At 42.2% G+C, this 25,790-nt stretch overlaps 1 protein-coding gene across 1 annotated transcript in view; it reads right to left on the bottom strand.

Annotated features, from left to right (window-relative positions):
• Positions 1 to 25,186, bottom strand: part of LOC144771902 (interleukin-18 receptor 1-like) — a 383,123-nt gene extending 357,937 nt beyond the window's left edge. The window contains exon 1 of the mRNA XM_078656140.1: positions 24,937 to 25,186. Within this exon, the coding sequence (XP_078512266.1) occupies positions 24,937 to 25,139 (203 nt within the window). The 5' untranslated portion in view covers positions 25,140 to 25,186. The remainder of the gene's footprint in view (positions 1 to 24,936) is intronic.
• Positions 25,187 to 25,790: the final 604 nt, after the last annotated feature.

Genomic DNA, 25,790 nt, shown 5'->3' with positions numbered 1-25,790 from the left:
GGATGAAGGAGGTGAAGGGGATGATGATGTATTCACAATTACATTAAGGATATTGGGTTTACATTTCAAAGACAAAATCAAAGGTGTGTTAAAGAGACACAAGTTTTTTAAGAGAGTTCAAGGTAAAAACGAAAAAGTTACCTCTTACATAGCAGCTTTAAGAGGTCTCTCAGCAACTTGTGATTTTGGGATGCTTGCAGACTCTCTCATAAGAGATCAATTGGTACGCTGCACCAATGACCATAAAGTACAAGAGAGACAGCTTACACAAAACCCTGATTTAGAAGAAGCTATAAGTATAGCAAAGAGCATAGAGCCCACAGCTTTCTGTGTGAAAGAAATGAAAACCAGTAAATATGTTTCTCTTGAAGAGAGTAAGGTGAATGAAATTAAAGAAGAAAATGTTCTAAAAGTTACTAAGGGTGATGTGGCGAACAAATCTAGACTGCAGAGAGAAGTGTACAAATGTTCTCGTTGTGGCAACACCAGCCATCTTGCCAATTCTCCCAGATGTCCTGCTATAGGAGTTACTTGTAGGAAATGTAATAAAATTGGTCATTTTTCCAAATGTTGTAACACAAAAGATACTAAGAACGATGTGCATGCAGTTTATGATGAACAAGTTTCACATGCTAATGAAAATAAGTTCATTTTTCAAGTAAAAGATCAAGAAGAATTTGAGGAGGAAATGAATTATCTTGTCTGTGAGATTCTCCTGGATGGAAAAAAAATTCATGCTTTTGCTGATTCTTGTTCACCATATACGCTAGTTGATGAAGAGTCATTTAATAAGTTATTCCAACAAGATGAATACCAATATGAGAAACCTGACATACGCCCAGGGGGATACAATAAGGAACCTATACCCCTCAAAGGCATGGTGAAGATGCGCATTTCATTCAAAGATAGACATACTTATGGTAAAGTATATATCACTGAAAAAGGGAGTAATTTGTTGGGGTGGTGACACCAAAAGGACTTAGGGATTATCCTAGACCCCAACAACAAAGATCAAGTTTTGTTGGTGGACAGATCCTTGATGGGAGGGAATATAAGTGAAGAGTTTCCTGAAGTTTTTTCTGACCAGATAGGTGTGTTGAACAACTATGAACACAAAATTAAACTCAAGAAGGATGCGGTCCCCATTGCACATAAATTCTAGATCAGTTCCACTACTCCTAAGAGAACCACTGAAATTAGAATTGGAAAGGTTGCGGAAACAAGGTATCATCCAAGCCATCGAGTACTCCAAATGGGTCGCCCCCACTGTCATTACTAAAAAAAAAAATACCGAGGACATCCGCATGTGTATGGACCTTAGGAGTTTGAACCCAAGCATATTGGTGGATAGGTTTCCCCTGCCCAATATAAATGAAATGTTGTCAATCATCAATGGTGCTACGTTTTTTTACAGTTTTAGACCTCACGTCAGCTTACTACCAAGTGCCATTACACCCTGAGTCTCAATCCCTGACGGCTTTCACCACACCCTTCGGCACTTTCATATTTTTGAGGATGCCTTTTGGTTTGGCTTTGGCCGCATCGGCATTCCAAAGAATTATGCAACATCTTTTGGCAGATATTGATAAAACACTGTGCTTCCAAGACGACATTCTCATTTATGGGTCAAATGGGGATTTCAATCTCAGAAAAGTTTGCAACAAACTCAAAGAAGCAGGCCTTACTATAAAGAAAAACAAATGTAAATTTGGTGTAGCTTCGGTGGAATTTCTTGGGGACACACTTTCATGTGATGGTGTCAAACCCAAATTAGACCTCATCGAATCAGTGGTCAAAGCTCCCACGCCCACAAACAAGGAAGAAATTAAATCCTTCCTAGGTTTGGCAGAGTACATGTCAAAGTTTGTCAAGAATTTTTCAGATGTGGTCCAACCCATTAGAGACCTTTTAAAAAAGGATGTCAAGTTCTCATGGCTCCTGCCACATGATCTAGCGTTTGCCAACATCAAGAAAGCTATTACATTAGCACCGTGCATTGGCAACTTTGATAGTGCCAAGGATACTTTTCTCACCACCGACGCCAGTAAAAGAGGGCTAGGTGCCACGCTATCTCATCTACATAATGGCAAATAAACCATCTTAGCCTTTGCCTCCAGAACTTTGAAGGAAGCAGAGGTGAACTATTCCACTGTAGAAAGGGAAGCATGGTCATGTTTCTGGGCCACTAATCACTTCAAGTATTTCCTATGTGGAATACCATTCAAACTTAAAACTGATCACAAACCTCTTGTTTCATTGTTTACCTCCAAAGACATTGGAAAATCTACACCTAGAATTGGGAAATGGTTTCTTTACAAAATTACAACTTTTCCATGGAGCATGTGCCTGGCAATAAAAATCTAGTAGCAGATTGTCTCTCTCGTCTTCCCATAGACACACCTAGCGAGATTGACAAAGAAGATTTTGAAGTTCTTATGGTGTCAGTTCCGGTTGTACTAGAAGATGAATGGAATTCTTCCTACAAAGAAGATAAAGTTCTTAAAGCTGTGAGAGACAAAATTTAGAATGGGTGGTCTGACAGATGTGGTGAGCTCCCCATTGCATTGCAACCCAACTGGAATGTAAGAAACAAACTATCCATTGTAGGGTCTTATGTCTACAAAAATGACAAGGTTATACCTCCAGAATCCTTAAAGAAACAGATTAGTGATCTTGCTCACGAAGGCCATTTAGGGAGGAATTTAACCAAAAGTAAACTACGTGCTGAATACTAGTTCCCTGGAATGGACTCTTCCATTGAAGAATTAGTTAAAGGGTGCCATGCCTGTGGAGCCAGTGACAAAACCAAATGTACTACAAGGACACCTTTAGAACCCGTTCCTGTTCCTATGAAAGCATGGGAAAAGTTGGGTTTAGACATCATTGGGCCTCTGCAAATTCTAGGTTTACAAGAAAAATTCATCTTGGTGTTAGTGGATTATTTTACAAAATGGGTCACCATTAAGTTTGGTAAATGGGGTTGACACCAAAGCCATTAAAGTATTTCTTTCTGACACATTTGCCAATGAAGGTATTCCCCATACTCTTATAACGGACAATGGGGTACAGTTTGTTTCAGAAGAGATGAAGGCATTCCTTGTTAGCTTGGCCATAAAACATATATTCACACCTCTGTACTGTCCACCTGCCAATGGATTAGTGGAACGCTGCAATCGTATGATAAAAGATGCCCTTCAACTTGCTGTAGCTTCCCACAGACCCATTGTGCAGTCTATAAAGGACATGTTGTGGTCCTATGCTACCACGCCCAACAGCTTAACAGGATATTTGCCCTTTTGCCTGTTAAGAGGGCGCAAGCATGGGTTCAAACTCACTCCCAATTGGCTTTTTGAAGACAATACTTTTGTGTGGGACAAAACTACCACTCAAAAGAAGATCCAGAGTCATCAAGAGAAATACAAAATAGACTATGATCTCAGATGGAAAACCAAGCCCAGCAAATGGGAAATTGGACAACGTGTCCTTGTAAAAAAACCTGTCTCCAGTGCTAATAGGTACCACAAATTTTACAGTCCTCAATGGCAGGAAGTGGAGCATGGACAGGTTAGTAAAGTGTCCTTCACAAACAATCACTTCCAAGCCAAACAATGTACCAAACAATGGGCTCACCAACTTTAGGGTGTCAGGGGCTAAGAGAGTCGTCAAGACCCCGTATTGGCAGAAGGACTATGTACTTGAATGAACTGTTCTCCATTTTGTTCCTATTATGCCTTCTCTATCTGCAACGTACTGTTTGTTATGTTCCTAGCATTGTAATATATATTCCCCTTTTCAATTCTGTAGAAAGGGAGATGTGTTGTAATCTTATGTTATCTCCCTCACCCTCCCACCCCCCTCTGTGACCTGTTCCTGCGTCCCTCCTTCCCCCCCTCCTTTCCTACCTCCTTTGGTTCGGTCCAGGCTGAAGGCAATTTAGAACGTTTATCTGAGGGTGACTGTGAAGCCCAGCAGAGCTGTTATGAGGAGCTTGGAAACTGATGGAATAAAGCTTGTGCTTACCTCATCTCGTGTGGACCGTTTTTACTACATAGAGGTAATGGCGGTAGTAAAAGAGTTGAAGAAAGGCAAAAGCGGCAGGTCCAGATGCTCTGCCAAATGAGATATATAGATCCTTGAAGGAAGAACTGCTGCCCAGGTTGACCGATCTGTTTAATGAGGTATTTTTAAAGGGTCAAGAGTTACCGAGTGAAAAGAAGCATCAATATGCATTTTATTGAAGCTAGGGGAGGACTCAAAGCGGTGTGAATCGTACAGGCCAATATCAATGGTAAACAGCGATTATAAGATATACACTCAACTGCTGGCAAGAAGACTGGGCAAAGTGAATGGAGTCTAATCTACGAGGACAAGAAAGGTTTAAAGGGCAGACAGATCCAAGAACAAACACACACACTACTGGGAGCAATAGATGTGGTTATGCAGGAGAAGATCCCCCTGTCGGTAATCACTTTTGATGCTGCAAAGGCGTTCAACAGGGTCAGCTGGTCCTTTTTACACAAAGCAATAGAAGCATTCAACCTGGGAAGTACCTTTGCAGGGGCAGTAAGATCTTTATATAGAACCCCCTCAGCATGAGAATCGGAAATGGGCCCTCTCTCCCCATTTCTGTTTAACCTTTATGTAGAGCCTCTAGCAAATGCCTTAAGGTCAAACCACCAGATAACCTCCTTCAAGTATAAGGAATGGGAGAAGAAGGTCACACTTTATGCGGATGATTTAATGCTATTTACGGATGATCTGATAGGTTCACTTTTAAGAATAATAGAGTCACTTGAGCAGTTCTGGAAAATCTCTGGCTACCAGATAAACCAACAGAAGACAGAGATCATGGATTGGAACACCAATTGCAACAATTTTATGGTAAAGCAACAGATTAGATATCTGGGTATTCAAATAGTGGGAGAAATAAGAAAAATCGCCCAAGTAGATTTTAACAAAGTTCTAGTGGAATCCAAAAAACTCTTCAATGCATTGAAAAGTCTCCCTTTGTCTTTCCTGGGTCGCTTTAATATAGTAAAGATGATGATACTCCCTAAATTCATGTATATCTTCAACTCCATACCATTAGAATTAGAAAAGGAGTGGTTCAACAGAATACAGGGGGATATCAGCAGTTTTATCTGAGCTTCAAGAAGAGTCAGAATCTCGTGGAAGAAGATAAGGAGGAAGAAAGAACATAGAGGATTGCAAGCCCAGACTTGTTCCAATATTACAGGACTTTTCACTTCAAAAACATTAGAGTGTTATTCAAAGAAGATTGGTTATACCCACGTTACATGCAAGCCATGGCAAAACTTTTTTAAAGGTGAAATTAAAGATGCTAGGGTCTGCTGCTGGACTATGGTTTCATTTGAGGCACTTGTGGAAAATCCCTTATTACAGTGACTGTGCCCCAATTTGGAATTCACACAGAACGCCAAATTGTCTAGATGACTCGTTATCAACTCCTCTGAGAGAAGGGCGGATAACAAAGTGGGGGCAACTAATAACAGAGAACGCAATAGTCGGTTGGGGCCACTCAGTGTCTCTGACCAATGGGGCACTATCTAATTTTAAATTTTATCAACTGACAAGCTGGGTAAATTCCCTAGGGAAAGATGGCACAGGAAACAGGAACTTAGAGGCGAAAATTCAAGGGGAAGCTTTGAAGAAAGAAGTAGCTTAGTGGTACTGGTTGCTCGTTTCTGAAGGGGAGAAGGAATTTAGCCTACCCGCAGAGAAGTGGGATGAAGACCTGCCAACACTGGATGTATCTCATTTATGGCAAGTATCAATGGCTACATGTTGATACAAAATCAAGTCTGCACCTCTCAAAAAGAACCATTTCTTCACCCTGCATAGAGCCTATTGGACACCAAAGAAATTGTCCAAACTGAAAAGAGGAGGGGTGAAAAAGTGTCCCAAATGTGGTGAGGAGAGAGCGGACGATATCCACATGTTTCGGCAGTGTCCCCAACTACAGGTCTTTTGGGTAGATGTGGGTAAGATCCTCTCGGAAGTACTACATCACGAAATTAAGGTAAGCCTCCAGTTAGCCATTTTGGGGTGGAAGGTGGATATGATAATAGGGCCAGGACCTAGGTTGAATAAAAAGCAGAACAATCTGCTCTTCCTTTTGATATTACTGGCCAGGCAGGAGATTTGCAATAAATGGGTTAACCATGATCCACCTACTCAAGCGGAATGGTTGGGATCAGCCTATAGGATAAATAAACTAGACCAGGTGGGAATACAAAGTAAGAGGCAAGGATTCTGGGATTTATCGCACCACTAAAACCAGGGGGGGGGTATAACCGTTATCTTTAAAAAGGTCTTCCAATGTAATTTCGAACACCTCATGTTCCCTAACTGTGAGGCAGCCCCATTTAAGCTGACTCTTACTTCTAAGTTGACCTTTTCAGGCGCCCTCATCTATCGGCCTCCCAGACCTTCTGGCCCCTGGGCTTCTGCTTTCCCTGTACTAATAACACCCCTGGTCATGAAAACAGCAAATTTTTCAATTCAGGGTGATCTAAATCTTCATCTAGAGAATCCCACATGTAAAACTAGCACTAATCTGAATTCTGATTTGGCTTCTTTTAATGTTAATTTAGTCAACTCCGGGCCCAACATGAGGCGGGCCACTTGTTGGACCCCATCTTTTCCAACCTTGTTAAGGTTCAATGCTCCCCGGCACTCCCCATATGCTGGTCCGATCACTTTCTCACAAGGTTCAACCTGACTCTTCCTGTGTCCCCTGCACTTAACCCCGACCTAGGATATCTAACCAGGAATTGAAAAAAACTTGATATCACTGCCCTAAACACTATCTTAAACTCTCAATTGCCTTTCTCCAAACAATTGGTGAATTCACTTTCAGCCTCGGTGCAAAAATGGCTCCTTACCGCCATTCACACCTGCCTACCTCTCTCAAAAAATAGAGCCAACAATCACAGGCCCCCAGCACCTTGGTTTACAGAAGTGCTGAAAAAAGAAAAAAACAACTGTAAAGTTTTGAAAGGCAAATGGAGAAGGATACGCCTGAATCCAAAATCAGATACAAAACCACCCTAAAACATATCACACTCTTTGCATTACCGCCCGAGCAGACTATGTCTCCACCACCATCTCGAATGCTTGTAACTGCTCCAAAACACTCTTTAATATGGTCAAAGAGCTAGCCAGTTCCAAAACCCATTCTAGGCCCCCTGCACTCAGTAAACAGAAATGTGAGGCTTTGGCGTCCTTCTTTGTCCAGAAAGTGGACAAAATTTAACAGGGCATAGTGCTTGCGCAAAACGCGAATTTCTTCTCACCTCCTACATTATCTACATCTTTTCCAGAACATGACATATCTCCTAACCAGGTTGAACCTCTCAGCACTCCTGACAACTACTTAGATACTTGGCACTTGTTAAACACAACCACTGTGAAGAAACTCCTAAATAACATCAAATCAGGATCACCCAAGGATCCTCTGCCGATTTCTGTGCTTTGGCTGCTGGAACCACTGTCACTGAGATTGGTCATGGACGTCCTCAATGCCTACTTGCTGGAAGCTACTATCCCGTCAGACTGGAAACATGTAATGATTCTCCCTCTCCTCAAAAAGACAAATGCCGACCCTGATTTTCCCGTGAACTATCGGCCGATCTCCTTATTACCTGCCTATTCTAAAATTCTGGAGAAGCACGTCCATACACAGCTATCTCAGTTCCTGGAAACCCAAGGGCTTCTACATCCATCCCAGTCGGGTTTTAGAGCCGGTTTCTCCACTGAAACCACGCTTGTAGGGGTAACGAAGAAAATACGGCGCCATCTAGACACAGGGGACACTGTGGCGCTCATTTTGTTGGATCTGAGCGCTGCTTTCAACACGGTGTCCCACACAATACTCTTAGATCACTGGGTATTTGCTTCTCAGCTCTGAATTGACTCACCTCATTCCTCACCAACCGCACCTTCCAAGTTTATTCTCCGATAGCCAGCTCAGAAATCCACTCCTTCATCCATGGAGTGACATAAGGATCCATCCTCAGCCCTGTACTTTTTAATTTGTATATAAGACCCTTCTCCGACATGGCAGAGGAGTCCAGGCTGTCTTTATTCTCCTATGCAGATCAATCAATCAATCAATCAATCATTTGTAAAGCGCACTACATACCCACGAGGGTCTCAAGGCGCTGGGAGGGGTGGCGCTACTGATCGAACAGCCAGGTCTTGAGTATCCTCCTGAAGGTCAGTAGGTTTTGGGTCTGTCGTAGGCTCAGTGAGAGGGTGTTCCATGTCTTGGCGGCGAGGTGGGAGAAGGATATCCCGCTGTTGGTTGTTCTTCGGATGCGCAAGACGGTGGCGAGTGAGAGGTCGGCGGAGTGTAGCTGGTGGTTGGGGATGTAGAAGGAGAGCTGTCTGTTGAGGTAGGCTGGTCCGGTCAAGTGGAGTGCTTAGTGTGCGTGGATGAGGAGTTTGAAGGATATTCTGTTGTTGACGGGGAGCCAGTGCAGGTTTCTCAAGTGGGGGGTGATGTGGCCTTGTCGTGGTACGTCGAGGATCAGTCGTTCCGAGGATTCACAAATCATTTTCTCTCTCTCCATGAAGAGCACTGGTAGTTATTCTCCCCTTCAGCTGGGTCTGGGCAAATGAGTACAATGGATGCAATAAAACTACCTCAAGTTAAACGGTGAGAAAACCGAGGTCTTTGTATTCGGGAAAAACAAGGAAATCTGGGGCCCCCAACATTGGCCTTGCGAAACGGGCAATCTCCCCACACATTCTCGCCAAGCTCGTAATCTGGGTTTCACTATTGATGATTCTCTAAATCTGCACTCCCAAGCAGTCAAAGTAACAGCAACATGCTTTACCATACTAAAATGATTTAAAAAAGTATGCTGGATGTCACCAGAATCCACCCAGAAAAACGTTGTCAATGCCTGGCTGGACTAAAGAAATGTACTTTATTTAGGCTCAAATAAGGAGGTAACCCATAGGCTACAGATGGTGCAGAATTCTGCAGCACGGCTTCTATGCCGACTCCTGAGAGCAACATTCATCTCAGGTCACTTAAGGAACTTGCACTGGCTCAGAGTTGAGAACCGAGTCAAGTTCAAAGCCCTGAGCTTTATGCACAAAACCAAAAAAGGAAATACCCCTCAATATCTTCAATCTTTGGTCTGTCCTTACTTCCACCCCCATAACCCCCGCTCCTCCACCCAGGGGAAATTCACAATTCCCAAAATCAAACTATCTCGGATGGGCGGAAGGTCCTTTTCTTATCTGGGCCCCTCACTGTGGAACACTCTGCCTACAGCTCTTCGTAATGACACTGACTACTTTCATTTTTTCCAAATCCCTGAAGACAAGGCATTTTAACAAATAGTTTGCTAGCTTCTTCAACTGTGTCTCGGATCTGCTTTTGCGCCGGGAAACCCTTTTTGGGTAGTTTTTGTGCATTACAAATCTAATAAGAAAATAAATAAATATGGGAACAACATTGAATTGTTGGAACGTAGTGTCTAGGAAAATTGAAAAGTCCAATGACTAAGCACAACAGCAATAAGAAGACGGGAGAACTGCTGGGGCAGGTATGACTCTCAACAAGGGACAAGGTGCCTAGGGGGAGCATAGTGGCCGATAGGATACCCCCATACACCTAGACCCCCAACCGAAGGCATGTGACATGGGGCAGGGCAAGGGCAACACAGTAAGGTGAAGATGGTCCCCCTACCGTGAAAAATGTGTTATCTCATCTCAACCTGTTTATTGCGCAATAAGGACTAAAAAAAATAAAAATTAAAAAGGTGTGTCCTTTAAACTGAAAGTCTACTCTGTCCAGTTTGAATGTGTGACTGCTACCATGTCTCAAGTATGTCTGCACTTTTACATGTAGTCTGACATGGAGTGCAGCTGATGACTGTAACTTAAAAACTATATGTTCTATTGTACCCCATGACAAATATTGTGAGAGGTACTTCACCCTTCAGTCCCACAAGCACAACTTGGCAAGGTAGGTTTTATGGAAGTATTTCAACAGAGAGCTTCATCCCTGACTGCCCTGTATATTAAGTAGAAAGTGATCCATGCAGTTTATTCTACAGCCATTTACAGAGCATTCAGTGTAAAACAGAGGTAGTGTAGCTCCTCTTGGCTTGTTTACATGTATTATCTTGCTCCTAGAAAGGCACTGGTACACTCATTCAGGTCTCTAGAAAGATGCTAATACTCAGAGGAGTGACATGACAGAAGTCATAATTCGATTACGGCTTATGGCACACATTGCAAGCTGTGCCTCTGCAATGAAACTTGTAGAGCAAACAGATATGTGCTCTGGGACTGAATGCTAAAGTAGCTCTGACAATATTGATTCTGGGACTGAATTCTGAAGTTGCTCTCACAATATTTCTCCAAGGGAATGATAGACTGTATCGTTTTTAAGTTAGGGTCATCAGCTGCAGGAATATACAGTCTACCATACCCCTGAACAAATTGTCAGAGCAACTTCAGCATTCAGTGCCAGAAGCACAAATCTGTTACCTAGGCAGGTGTCAAGGAAGCAATCGAAGACACAGTTTCATAACAGGTTACCCTGTATAATGAGTAGAAAGTGATCCATTTAGCTTCTATTATACACATTTAGGGAGCATGTGGTGTGAAACAGAGGTAGACAAGTGCATATAACCTATTTTACATGTGTCATCTCACCCCTAAAAGCCAATGACATTCTGATTAAGGTGTCCCGAAAGATGCTGACATTAATAAGAGTGGCATGATAGAACCAAGGCTTTTGTTTTGGGTAAAGCCTGGCATTGTTAGCACTGCCGCTGTAATGAAACTAGTACAAAATGTTATGTTCCATATAGGTACCCCAATATAGGCTCTAAACTTTCATCTATATTTTCCCTAGCATTACACTGCATAACAGTTCTTAGTACTGACCTTTTACCTAGTTACTGTAATGTCCAAGATGACGCAGGGTTTACTCCGAAAAGCTTAAGTCTCATCCATTATGTATGAGGATTCTTGGAATCGCAGCAGGCCTACCATCTCCTGCATAATAACTATGTATAAGGGTCATTCCTTCTGTCATCACAGTCCGACATGACACAGCAAGGTATATCGCCAGGGGGTAAAACACTTGGGTATATATACACCATCTCTTGCTGAGGAAGTAAGAGAAGAAAAGGACTTCCATGCTGACACACTGACGCAAGACGCTGAGGTTCTTGCACGCAGTCACTCCAGCTCGCAGCAGTCTGACATCCCTTGTGGGGTGTCCATCTCAAGACCAAGACAGGCTCCCACAGTCTCTCACTTCAGGTAATGGGGTGGACCTTATCCTAGAGGGATTCTTGGCTGTTACATCCACCTACGGGCTAGGTACACTTAGGTACATCTAGTCAGGGACGCATCGTAGGAGGAATATATGACATTACAACGCGTGCAATTACAATGCATGCTTTTACAACACTGTCTTTACATCGCAACTACCATTACATTGCATGATTTGACAACACATTTTTAGAAACTACCATTACAAGGCGTACCATTACAACGCATACTATTATAACGCATACCATTAAACGCATACCATTACAATGCATACCATTACAATGCATAATACTTTTAGGGCAACAGTAGGGTAAGTGTTGGATAGTGTAGGGGTACAATTACTATTCCCACTCCAGTAAGTGCAACAGTAGGGAAAGTGTTGGATAGTGTAGGGGTAAAAGTTGCTATTCTCATATACCCCAAAACCCATAGCCACCCTAATACTAAAAAGAATATCTATTGCTTACCTTATAATGCGTTGTAATGACATGCGTTGTAATGGCACGCACTGTAATGGCATGAGATATAAAGGAAGTTTCGTTGTAACAGCTGCATTGTAGAGGTAGGTCATTGTAATGACAGCGTTGTAATGGATGTTTCCCTTGTAGGAGTACGCATTTTTATTGTCATGTATTTTATATACTTGCATTATTCATTGTTTTAACAGAATGGGAGAAAACTACCATCCTTTTACTCTGTTAGTTCTTATCATCATTTATATCGGTCTATTGGTTGTTTCAGCACACCTAATTTACAGTAGAATGATGCTGGTTCAATAAATGCTTATTGAAAAACGTCCTCACTGTTTATTCTGTGAATCTCTCTGCGTCTAAGTAAGCGCGAGTGACTGAGCAAAAATATAACTGTTTCCACTATTCTGAGGGATCGGGGTTGCCATTTTCGAATAGTTGCCAAGAACTATTCTCTCCTTGATAATAGGAGTTTCTAGTGGCACTGAGAGCTAGCTGGTATACAGGCTGACATATCCGATAGGGGTGTCTAGAAATAGTCTGATGCCAATCCTACAGTATATGTTGTCCAAACGTGCAGATCCTATATAGGAACTACACAACAATTATGAGGTTTAAAACATGTTGACAAGTGGATTCGGTTTTATTCTACTGCATATAACTTTCCGCAAAGGTACACTGCAAGTAAGCCATAAATAGTGATTTCTCTGCTTGAAAGTGAAAGCGTATTTTGTCAAGTTTCAATACCTGACTGCTAATATGTCTTATGAATGTGTTGACTTCTACATAAAGTATGACTTGTGTCATAAAGCTGATGATCCTAATTTAAAAACGATACCCTCTATCATACCTCTGGGGAAATATTATTGGAGGTATTTCACCTTACCGTGTCAGAAACACAGTTCTGCTTGCTAGGCATGGCTGATGGAAACATTTGAACGCACAGGTTCATACCTGGCTGTCCTGTATAAAAAGTATAACTTTATAATAACTGTATAATAAGTATAAAGTCGTCCATGTTGAAAATTAGAGTAGATACCAACTTACACAACCTTTTAGCCGGACTTTCAACCATTTACAGCTTTCCTAATGTGCATACTATGAAACCCTACATATCTATCATTAACTGAGACAATGTTGGGATAATTTAGTGATTGTCATGAATAATGTTATATTAATAATTTAAAATTATTATATTATGTAACAAACTATTAAAAGTGTTCTTTCTTTTTTACATATTTAGTTTACTTGAAGTAAAAGACTTGAAGATGACACGAAAACAAGAAAAGAGAAGAGCTGGAAAAAACAGTACTAACTAAAAATGTGTGAAAAGAAGAAATTGGATGATGGACACACTATTATAGAGGAAAAAAATGTTATGCCAAGAGAACGAAGCCGCTTTTTAAAACAGTATTAAGAAGAACGAAAACTGTGGAAAATTTCAAAAGAACAACAAATTGTAAAACAACTCATCTAACAAGATGGCAGAAATAGTATAAAGATATAAGAAGAAGAATGTTTAGAAATAGAATAATTCAAAATTTACTTAAGAATTTAAAACAGTATCAAAGAAGATCAGAAGCTTATAAGCATAAGCATTTGCAATGCAATTGGTCTCGCATTTGTGACAGTTAGAGCTTTTGGCATGTAAACTATATTGTATTTTCTTATGTTTTTTGTTTGTAAAGGTGTAGAGAGTGTGTGGTTTGGTTTTTTGAAACTTTATGGTAAAGAAAGTGTGTTGAAAGACCTGAAGTGAAAAACTATGAGAAATGCTGAATCAGTATTTGCATGTGCAATTGAATTATGTGATTAGTATCAATGTGGTATGAAGTGTAGTGGACTTATGTATAGTGGTACTGTATGTTCCGGAGTGGCATGTATTGAATGGATTTATGTGGCATGATGTAGAAATCTGTGGTGTGGATTGAAGGTATGTGGTGTGTAGGGGAATTATGTGTTGTGAAATGAAAACTATTTAACTTAATATTTAACAAATTGAGAACACTGGATAAAGCAGTGGTGTTTATGAAAGAAAAAAGTAAGAAAAAACGACTGGTAAAATGAACTAACTTTTGTAAAATATTTACTGGTTAAAGGAAACATACAACCAGCACTGAGCCTTTCTGTAATGATGGAAACTATTTTCAGCACAATACATTAGTACAAGCAGTTGATACTAGTGGTTGATGTTATGAGGTGAAATATTGGTCTCCCAGTGCAAAGGAGAAAATGGTTCCTAGAAATGTCAAAGAAGTAGTAGCTGAAGAAATACAAGGTAGGCGTACACGGGCTCCTGTATTTAATTGGAATTGTAGCAGTATTTTTTCCCGATATTCTGTCCAACACTACTTATACATCGGAAAGTCATACAGCACCCAACAGAGAGCAGCAGAGAGCTGTAGAGAATCGCAGCAGAGCCACGGAAGCAATCTGAGCGGCAGCCACAGCGTTGTGTGGCGGGGGTTACTGAGAGACGCCGGGACCCATGGGTAACACGACGGTGACTTTAAACAGCCCTCGAGGGGGGAGCAGTGCCTGCCAGGGAGGTCTTGGCGATCCTTAGAGCGCCTTCATTTTGGCGGCTTTGGCGCGGCTTTGGCGAGGTGATCTGTGGCGGGGAGCCAGCTGCGAGACTCGCCCCACCCCGCCTAAGACTGCGAACCCACCTGCAGGACCTGCAGGACCCGCTGTCCTTGGGGGGTGCTTGTCTAGCTTGGCCACCTCCACCAGCGGACCAGGGTGAGGCTGTGTTGGCGGCGGAGAACGCCTGCAGGGGAGAACAAGCGTTGCCACCAGCATTGCCATCAGCCATTAAGCCCCGGGGGTGGGCTGGGGGTTATTGAGACTAGTGACTCGTGTCTTGCCCCCTTTTGCTCTTGCTCCTCATCTTTTTGCCTGAGGATTGCCTGAGGATTGCCTTCAGACTGCCGAGCACTGGAACATGCACTGAGTACCAGCACACATCAGACGAAACCGGAGGCAAGAGGTAAAAGGGGCAGGGGAGTGCGACAGCAAGGACAGGCCAGCCGAGAACGGTTGCGCACTTGGCCTTTAGCCCTAGCCTTCCGCCCTTCCGCCCTTGCCCTGTTAAACAATTCTGTTACCATCCTGTTACCATCAGTTGCCACACTGCTGCTTTCCTTCTAGTACCCCCCTACTCCCCTCCACTGCTCTATTGTTCACAGAGCCTTCTGGGCTTGCCTAGGGCATTCTAGCGCCTTCTAGTGCCTTCTAGTGCTCCGGACTGGGATTGGGGCTGAGACTGCATCTTTGGCTAGCCAGACTGATCAGTTATCCTACACTCAGTCTGTTAACCTCTTCAATCATTTTCTTACGCCTCAGTAATCTCTCGAGGAGAGCTGATCAGGATGAGCCAAGGTCCTTAACGTAGTCTAAACTCTAACTCTAACCAAAGTACAGAGTTAAAGCTCAAGGCTCTAACGACAACTATAGTCCCAGCACCAAAATCAGTTACATTATCGACATTCAAGGCCCAATACTAAAGGCCCAAAGATTCGGCTTAAGTGTGAACACCCGTGGTAGGCCTTGCCAGGTGGGGTCTATCAAAGGGGAGGCACCACAAGCACTCAAGCAATAAACTCGACACAACTAACCAAAAAAAAAAAAAAAAGTTAAACTAAACAATATATAGGAGCTATGAGATCCGGTAGAGTTAGGCAACCCCTACTCAAACGAAAATCCATCTCTAAGCCCAAGTCGAGGAAAAGGAAACTGGAGCCAATAATGTCATCACACCCAGTCAACCCTCAGAAGCGAACCCCAATGTCCATAATTTAGACAAAGAAGGGCCCATTATGGCAACTTCAATGCCAACTGCAACTTTAACCTCAATTTTCACCTTAAATGAAAATGAAAACAAAAGGGACATTTTACCACCGACAGCCAACGCCTCTACTACATGTTAAATTATGGCTCATCAGCAGCCATTAAGATCATCGACCCCACCAAAGATATCACAGCAATTCCCACAGCTCTCATCGCCCCCTACATCAAAGTCATCATCAAAGGACCTAAACGACCTCATAACTATTGAAGAAATGCCAGTGAGGAAAAAGATATGCACCCATCAACCAAAGATATATACTAGGTTTTCCTTTTTAAAAGACCCTGGAACAGCCATCTACAGCAAGACTGGGAACATAAAAGGACTGCATACACCACTCCTACCAAGCAAATCTGATTGCAGTCGTACCCACAGCAACCTAGCTAATTCACCCCGAACTGCCAGGGGTCTTAATCACCCCATCATAGAGGTAACATATGTAGCATTAACATCACCCGTAACCAGAAGAGAGGTTGAATCCACCTACTTAGCAGGTCAAGGAGCTAACAACAATAACAGCCAAAGCAGTGATAACTTGGACACGGCACGCTCCATAAAAAAGACCGCTAATGATTGCTCACGGAGTCCACTGAAGACAGTCGAGCTTGCCGAGATAGCGATCCATTCATACCCAGCCAGTCAGGATGAGACACACTCTAGCCAAGTAAGCACATCCCATTTAGAAAACTGGGACTCATTAATCAAAATCAAGGCTCATATCCACAATGGTGGAAAAGGGCAAGACTCACTACTTCCTCAACTTTTTAGAAGTTCGCCAAATCTAATGAAGACAATCCGAGAAATACAGACAGAACAACCAACAATGATTAAAGAGCAGGAATGCAGGGAAGAAAAAAACGCAATTCTTCCAATCAACCAACAGCCTACCTACTCAAAAAAAGACATCTCAAACATTCTCAAATGGCACCGGGAACAAACAGCAACAAATAGTAGATCAGCAGTACAGATGTCATCTGTAAGCCGTACCTTATTACCATATAATGACTCCCAATCCACAAACAACTCCTTAAACAATGACGTGACCTTTATAGCAACGCAGGAATGGGAAGAACTAGTTGTTTCTTACAACTTTAAACCAGTCCACGCTAAATCACCCAACGAAGCAAATAATTCCCCAAGACAGGATAAAAGCAACAACATTGGAAATTCGTTCCCCAAATCTGTATGGACAACAATTTTAAACACCTTGCTAAACTCTGCCACAGCTCTAGAATTTCAATCACATAAAATGGACTTGCAGCTCTCCATCTTACAGACAATGGCCAACTCTATTTCAGGAATTGACTGGAAAATCTCAGAATTAAATGGTCTCATAAAGAGGGGCCAAGGTGCGGTTTACACGGCTCAAACGATACCACCACCATGCCCCTGCAATCCGATCTCAGACAAACTATCAACTCTACCATCCACGTTAGGGGACCTGACATGCGATTTTAAAATCGGCAGTCCCGCAAATTTCAGATCTTAGCTCAGAACAACCTGCAACACAAGCAACGTTAGTGACCGAGCCGCCAGCCGAACAGACTACAACTATCAATCCACCCCCAGGTGGTAGAGAAGCTTTACCGTCATTGTCAGTGGTCATGGAAATTGAACCCACGAATTACACTGCAACTCTATTTGAATCGGCACCAGTCAATGCTCAGCCCCTCAACAAGACTCGTAGAAAGAAAAAAAGGAAAGGAAGAAACCGGTTCTTAACTGACGCAAGATGCAGCACAAAAATGCAATTAAATTCATCCCCAGTAGTAACGACTTGGGGTCGGAAATCCAAAGACATGGAACAACCTCTACTATTATCCTTGCACAAGGACCCAGAGAGTCTGCCTCCATCGCCTCCAGCAGTTTTGACAAAATCAACACGCAGTGCCATCCAGAAATCTCGACCGAGCGAAAGCAAGCAGAAGCTTCTTCAACCAAAAACAACCCAACCAGCACACAATATTGACCTAACAACGCCTGAACACATTCCAACAATAGAAACTCAAGACAATGCTATGATTACCTACAGAGAGCTAACCCAGCAACCAATACGAAGATCGAATAGCAACACAAGAGCACTGAGGACAGATAACCATCAAAGTGATCAACCAAATTGCCTACACATTGGAAGCCCAAGCCGTTCACCCCAGACCGGTCATCATGGCCATGAGGGACCATCAATAAACCCAACAACAGTCCACCATCCGGACAGTTCGACAATCATCCTCTTCCCCCCTGAATATACGTCCAGAGGACGGGACGACATACTGAACAGGGGAAATATATTAAGACTGCTACACTCGGTTACAAGCCTAGAAAACATCAGCTCCTCTGACCTCATTCAAATAGAGTTTTTGCCAAGCAACGATTCACAACGCTCAGAAACAACAAAAGCAACCTGGAACTCCTTCGAGACAGCTAAGAAAATCTTGGAAGAAGAAGCAACGTTCCAACAATGGGGGATAAAATTGAGACTTAAAAAGCAACCTTGCTATCCGACGCCTTTTTTACCCCTCATTAGGCCACCGACGTGAAAAAATACCAACTCAGTACTAAAGGGAGCTAGGAGCAGTTCTTCAATGGCGTACTCCCAAGATACAAAAACATTTTTATCTGAACAAAAACCATGGCACGTGATCATGTCTCGCCAGTCACTCTCCTGAATTGGAAGTCAATTCAACGAACAATCAATATAACTAATGACACAAATTGACAAGGGGGGAAAAACTTTGATAATCCCTCAGAGAAGACCAGGGAAATCAGTGTGTTCTCCTGAAACATCAATGACCTAGCCAGTAAAAGCAACGATCCAAAGTTCTTACAATATCTGAACTCATTTGACCTGCTACTGCTCCAAGAAACCTGGGAGCTGCAAGGGTTTACATCTTGTTGCCTTCCAGCAAACAACAATTCCACCTTTGGTCGCAGGTCGGGAGGCCTGATGATTTTTGCCTCAATAGCAACAATAGACGAGATTATGACAATAGAATCTCACACAACTCCTCCTCGTGCAATACAGGTGGTAAAGATTTCACTTCGGTTACACAAACAGCCTCAAGAAGTAATAATAATCAATACTTATATCCACCCTAAACAGAAACAAAAAGCGGCCAACGATCTGATAAAAGCCTTGGAAAAAATAATGGAAGAAGAGGACTCTGATTTAATCATCTTGGCAGGAGACTTCAACATGTTCCTGGTTAGTTCAGATCCAGATGACGACCTTATCCAAGAACTGAATGCTGCATGGGGCGTGCCAAGACAAGGCTCCGCAAAAATTAACAAACCAACGAAGTACTACAAAAACTTACTTTGACAACTAGAACACCTCAATTTAAGAGCCTTGAACGGGCGCTACGTCGAAGACAATCCACCTGTTGCAACTTTTCATTCCAACAAACAATCCTCCCCCTGGACTACACGTTCACATCTTTAAATATGCTTGGATGGCTAACAGCTTTCAAAAAAGGGACGAGCGACCTTAGTACCAAGAAGTTACAATAAAAAGTCAACTCACAACCGGAAACTGATCCACACATAGGTAAGGTAAGGTAAGGTAAGGTAATTTTTATTATGCATAGTTAATTAAAAGCAGTGCAAACATTTTACAAAACAGATTAAATATCATAAAAGAAGTTGTATCTTTAAAACGTCATTAAAAAAGCAAACAGTAAAAGCCCAATACAAAGTTCCAGATGCATTCCTTTTGGGTAAGAACAGGTGTCAATAAGTTCAAATTGGCGTCTATATGTTTTACTGTGTAATGTTTTTTTGGCAGTTTCTGCTCAATTAGCGCTAGGAACTTTACAAACCTGCAGTTTAGTTTTGTGTTTGCAGGGTTAAGACAAGCCAGTACTGCTTGCCTTCTAGTGCGAGTTCCTAACTGTTTAAGCTGGTCCTTTAAGAACAGCTGGCGTGCTGGCCTGAACTCTTGGCAGAGGCAAGTCATATGAAGTATGTCGCCCTTCTCTGTGTTGCAGAAGGTGCTGGCATCGTGGCCATTATTCCTGAGCCATGGTGGAAAATGCTCTCTAGTGGGCAAGACCCCTAGTCTGTATTTCAGAAACTTCAGTTTTATTGTCTTGGGATAACCCTGGCTGAAGTATGGTTGAGGTGTCAGGGATTTATATGTGTTTATGGTCATCCATGCATGGTTTCTTTTAGCAAATGACTCTTTATCCTCTAGTAGTGAAAGAGTTTTGACAGTTTTCCAAACCAGTTTTTTTAATGCTTTGTGTCCGAGTTGCATATCCCAGATCATCGTTAGTTTGGTGGCCCCCAAGGCTGTCTTCAGGTAAGATCTTGCCTGAGAAGCGTCCCTGCTTTGAATGTCTTGCCATAACAGCTCATTTAAAGTGTTAGTAGTAGCAGAACGAAGTTTATGGCAGCAAATGATGTAAGCTCCCTGTCTTGCAAGAGCTTGTTTTTGTAGTCCAAATTCCAGCCTGAGTTGGGCGGGCGATGTATAGGACGGGAGCGAAAACATTGTTCGGTAGGCTTTTGTCTGGATTAAATCCAGATTCTTGGCATCTCTCCCACGTAGAGCCCCACTGCCGTAGCAGATGGATGGTAGTAGCTTAGCCTGGATGATTTTCAGATAAGGAGTCAAAATTGGTCCTAATAGTTGGTTAGCTATGCTTTTTAATGTGGCGGCAATACAAGATGCTCTCCTTTTTGTTTCCAGCTTTTGCTGTGAGAATGAACCGTCTTGGTCGAAGATGACTCCCAGATATTTATAGTCCGAGGCTGGCTCAATTTTTTTGCCGCCCAGAGTCCATATCTTCTGCGGTTTTTTGTGTATGTTTATTGACATAGTGCGAGTTTTGCTCAAGTTTATTTTTAGTTTGTTTTCCATGGCATAACTATGCATTTGAATTAATAGTTGCTTGAGGCCGATGTAGGTATGGCTCAGTAGCACAACATTGTCTGCGTACAGAAGGTTGCTCAGGGATTTCCCTCCCAGCCTCGGGGAATGGGAATTGCAAGTGTTTAGTATGCCTGGTAGATCCGCCATATACAAATTAAACAATATTGGGGCGAGCACACACCCTTGCTTAAGGCCTTTGGTGGTGCGGACTTTAGATGATAGATGTGTGCCGCCTCCTAGATTCACCTGCACCCAGGTGTCAGAATGGAGAAGCTTCAGCATGCTTAGCGTGGAATGCGGTATTCCCCATTGTGCCAGTTTCCACCAGAGTCTATCTCTATCAATGTTATCGAATGCCGCACTGAAATCAATGTAGCACATGTGCAGCGGCAATTTCCGTGTTTTAGCTGCGTCGATCATTAGTGAGATGGCCAGAATATTTGTAGTTGTTCCAGTGTTTTTCCAGAAGCCGGTCTGGTTTAAAGGTATAATCTCATTAGAGTCCGCCCATGAGACAATCTCCTCCAGGATTGTACCCGCAAAGTATTTTGCCTCGTTATCAAGAAGGGCTACTAGACGGTAGTTGTTTGGATCCGTTTTATCGCCTTTTTTATATATGGGGACGATTGTCGACCCTCTCCAGGATTCTGGGATTTTATTTAGAAGTCTGACTTCCCAGAATAGCGGTTGCATAATAGTGGCCCATTCTTGTCTCTTTTCCTTGAATAAAGCTGGCGGTATGCCATTGGGACCTGGAGCCCCTTCTTTCCTGCCCTTGCGAATTTGTTTTGATATTAATGATATTTGCTGAGAGGCTGATGCGACCATGATACTTTCCGGTAGGCCTTGCTCCTTCTTAATCTGACACTCCGACGGGGGCGTTATGCAGTGGGGCTCTTTTTTGTTGGATTCTTGAGCTCCTGGCTGTTCCAGGTGATTGTTGAAATGGCTGGAAAGGTGGTTAATCCATGTCTGTTCCATGATGTGCGAGCCTGGTTCTTTATATTCTGGATGCAGAATCCTATTCACCACACATAGGCATTGACATTGAAGTGACTTCAAATCTAAGGCGGCTTCGGTGTAACGCCGATAACATCGACTCCATAAGCCTTGTAGCGATAACTCTTTTTACTCAGACCGCTAACTCTACAACTAAGTTGTCAGAAGTTTGGCAAAATTTCATTTAAAACATCAGTGAGAAATTGCTAACAAGTTCGCCAAATTGTTTACGTCAAGGGAAGGGAACTTCAAACAAATTACAATCTACCCCAGAAATGAAAACGCATAAATGGTTAATAAACCAAACATTGAGGCAGATGCGAAAGGATCCAACAAATCGCGACCTGCAAACTATCTTACGGAAAGCGAAAAAACTGCTAAAACGGAAGAAATGGGAAAAACAGAAACAAAGAAATGACGACCTATGGGCGAAACTTCTTTATGAAGGAAAACGGAAAAATAGCTCAAGGTTCTGGCAAATGATTAAAAGAATAAAGAACCCAGAACATCTCGGCCTAAATTCAAACATATCGGAGGAGGTATGGACAAAATATCTATTCAAGCACTTTAACACTGAGGACAACCTTGAAAAGGTGGTGACAATAAAACTCAGTAAAGAAGCTCTGAGGGAAAAACCAGATAACTGCTACATGGCGACAAGGACCCAAGAAACACGTGAGAATGGGGCCATGCCACCCAGATCTGATAAACTAATGTTTGAAGCAAGTTCTTCTTACCACACTGAGTTTGGACTACTGATGACTGTGCCAGCGATCTCAAAAGGCAAATAGCTAGGGGTAGACTGACAGGAGCCCCTGGGTCAAATGGCATTCCATCAATGTTGTACAAATCAGACGTGGAATTTTGGAGCGCAGCACTAACACCAATATTTAATAGCATAAAGAACACCCAGACTCTTCCTGAGTCCTGGCATGGGTCAGTTATCAGCCCAATTTTTAAGCATGGCAACAAGAAACACCCAAACAATTATCGGCTTATCGCCCTCATAGACGTGGAGGCCAAGTATTTTGCAGGAACCATTCTGGAGGAGTTAACGTTATGGGCATCTGAAAACTCAGTAATCCTAATCAACCAAACGGGGTTCTGCAGGGGCCAAGGGACCACAACCAACATCATGGCACTGACCCTGCTGATGGAAGCAGCAAAAGAGATCAAAAAAACTCTATACCTCTCCTTTATTGACTATACTGCTGCATTCAACCATGTGGATCGCAACAAACTTTGGCAGAAATTAGATAACTGGAGAATACCTAAACACCTCCTAGACGTGCTGATACTACTCCACTCAAACACCTGGATTAAAGTCAAACTAGGAGCGGGCACACACCTCTCTAAACCCATCCGGACAACAAAAGGGTTAAAACAGGGGTGTGTGCTAGCACCAATTTTATTCAATCTCTTCCTTGCTGATCTACCAGGGGAACTCGATAAATGCCTTAGTCATGCACCTAAACTAGGGAAAATTCCCCTGTTCAATCTGCTATAAGCGGACGACTTGGTGCTGATAAGCCGGACACCTATGGGCCTCCAGCATCTCCTGAATGTAGCCCACTCCTTTTCAGTAAAGAATGCCCTGCAAATACATTTCAACAAATCAAAGGTCATGACTGTGAATTACAAAAAAAAAATGAAAATTAATTGACACTTAAATAGAGAAAGACTGGACCTGGTAACTACCTACAAGTACTTGGGTGTAATTCTGGACTCCAAGAATACGTTCAAACCTCAATTAGACTCCTTACGAGGAAAGGGAACCATGACCTACCTGGCTATTAAATCCTTATGGCCAAACTCCCTGACCTAACGCTCAACCCTCTCCTCCAGATCCCGCGTGCAAAGTTACAGCCGACTCTCACATATGGGAGTGAATCCCTTCAAGGGAAGGACGCCGCATTACTGGGCATAGTCATAGCCAACTCATACAGGGCCATCTTTAAACTGCCAAGATACGTCTTGCCTGCACAGATCTGGCTAGAATCCGGTATTCTCAAACAAACACTAGAAAGGCGGAGTGCTTATGTTACCAGCTGGCATAAGATTCGCACTGCCGAGGTTGGCTCTTTAAGTTCCAACGTATGGGAAGAGCTGCTTCGACACCATAAATCCTCAGCCAGAGACTACCTTCTTGACTCACTTCAAGCCCTAGGTCTGTCTGACGTCTGGGACACCCCAATAGACCTCTTGTCCTTCAAAAAAGTTGCGAAAAAATCAGCACATATTATTTCAGCTATTGAGGACAAGGAGGCATTAGCAAAAAGAGCGCATGGCTGCATCACGCTCAGTGACTACGGAAAAACGCAACCACAAGCATACCTCAACATTGGTATGAACCTAAAAACTAAAGAAAAGTTTTTAAAATTACGCCTCGGCATAATTCTATTAAGCCCACATCTGAAACAACTTTTCACAGCAGTGCCGCCTGTGTAAAGCTGACAAGGAAGACATTGTCCATGCGATTTGTATTTGTCCCAAATTAAAGGATTTGAGGTACAATTTATTACGGTCCTCTTTCAAATTATACGGCATTTGGACATGCAGGCAGGCTGTTAAACTGTGTTTTAACCCCAGCAACACCAAATTAAACTGCCAGGTCGTAAAGTTTTTTGATTTAGCAGAAAGAAGATATAAGAGCGCTTGATGAACATTAAAAGATTTTATGGACAATCATGAACTGATATTATTCAAACTTTTAATTTGAGGAGATTGCGCACAAATGAACTTTTTAAATAATTTTTAGTAATGTTTTATGGTTTTGTAAAGATTTTAATTAATCATGTACAAATACACGATTTACTTACTTACTTACTTATACCTTAACATGGCAACCTCTTCACAAAGCCAATAGGCTTGACTTACACATTGGTGTGGCGACCTAATGACAAAGCCAATAGGTCTGCTTTATTTTAAGTTATGCCCCCATATTGTGATATTCTATCTGGTATACGTGGAGGTTACTGTGATTTTGGGAGTGATGACCCAGTAGTACTTAGTGCTGTGTGCTATAAATGAACTTTTCCTCTTTCAAAGAAAAAGCACTGACAAGACAATCATTTATTGATTATCATAGTTGTGTGCCAGTGAATGGTGATTACTGGCCCAAACCATCCTCTCATGAGTAGGCCTTCACATGCTCTGCTTCGTTACCTTGAGAGAGTCAAGTGTTACAATGTGGTGCTCAGTCACCAGGAAGAAGACAATTGTGGACCTCTTACTTATGCAGGCCTTATATCCAGCACAATTAATAACTCAATATCTTACAAATTGAACAATGAAGAAAGGTAATAGTAGAAGTATGTAGTATAGTCAGTTTAAAATTTTGTCTCAAGTTTTACAAAATCATTAGTGATCTATTGATAGCTAACATATTTTATTATTGCACGGTTTTAAATAGCTTGTTTACTTACCCATAAACACAAAGGTATTGCCCATTGTCATATGCTTCAACTGGCCAGAATTGAAGTCTGTTTTTAATTACACGAAGTCTGCTGTTAGTTTCTTGGCTCACCCTGGTCCACTCTTTTGTTTCATTTTCTCTGAACCAGGTGAATACATTTCCTGAATTCTGGGAAACATTTGGATTTTCTTCAATGTGCACAGGACATTTCATTTGTGAGACATCCCCTTCGATGGTACATGGTATTGGTGTGAATGGTGTTGAACCTTGAAGAAAAAGGAAACTTTGTCAAGTGAAAAAAACATCTTATTTCCTGATAAAAGGAAACTGCTGAACACTCGAAATCATGATTGTGTATTCGAACATAAAATCTCTTTCGAAATTACACTGAAGATACAGAAATTAATTTGAAACAACCATCCACTTCATATTCATGTCTTCTGCAGCTTTCAATATTACACACAGGAACTATGGCACCGTGCACACACATCAGGGGCTATATGACATAGTGTGCATGAAGGTATTTGCGCACCACAGTGTATCTCAGAAATGCAAACATCAGCATTTACATCAGCATTTATGAGGGCAACATTTCCTTCCTTAATTACAAAATCAAGAATGGTGGCATTTTCTCTAAATAATTAATTTACTCACCCGTCACACAACTGGGCAAATGCCCTGCAAAGCCATACGCACTACAAAATTCATGTTATTTATTAAATTGTTTACTTACCACCAATTATCCATATTCCGTTTTTTAGCACCCACCACCCTGCCCCTCCCCCGCCCCACCTTTCTGCCCCACCGGAACTCCCTCCATAGGCGTGGCTGCTCATAAACATATTAAATATTGATAGTAAAATT

Source organism: Lissotriton helveticus, chromosome 8 (assembly GCF_964261635.1).
Source record: "Lissotriton helveticus chromosome 8, aLisHel1.1, whole genome shotgun sequence".
Taxonomy (NCBI): Eukaryota; Metazoa; Chordata; class Amphibia; order Caudata; family Salamandridae; genus Lissotriton; species Lissotriton helveticus.
Note: the sequence above shows the minus strand (reverse complement) of the source record. Positions and strands in the feature narration are given on the sequence as shown.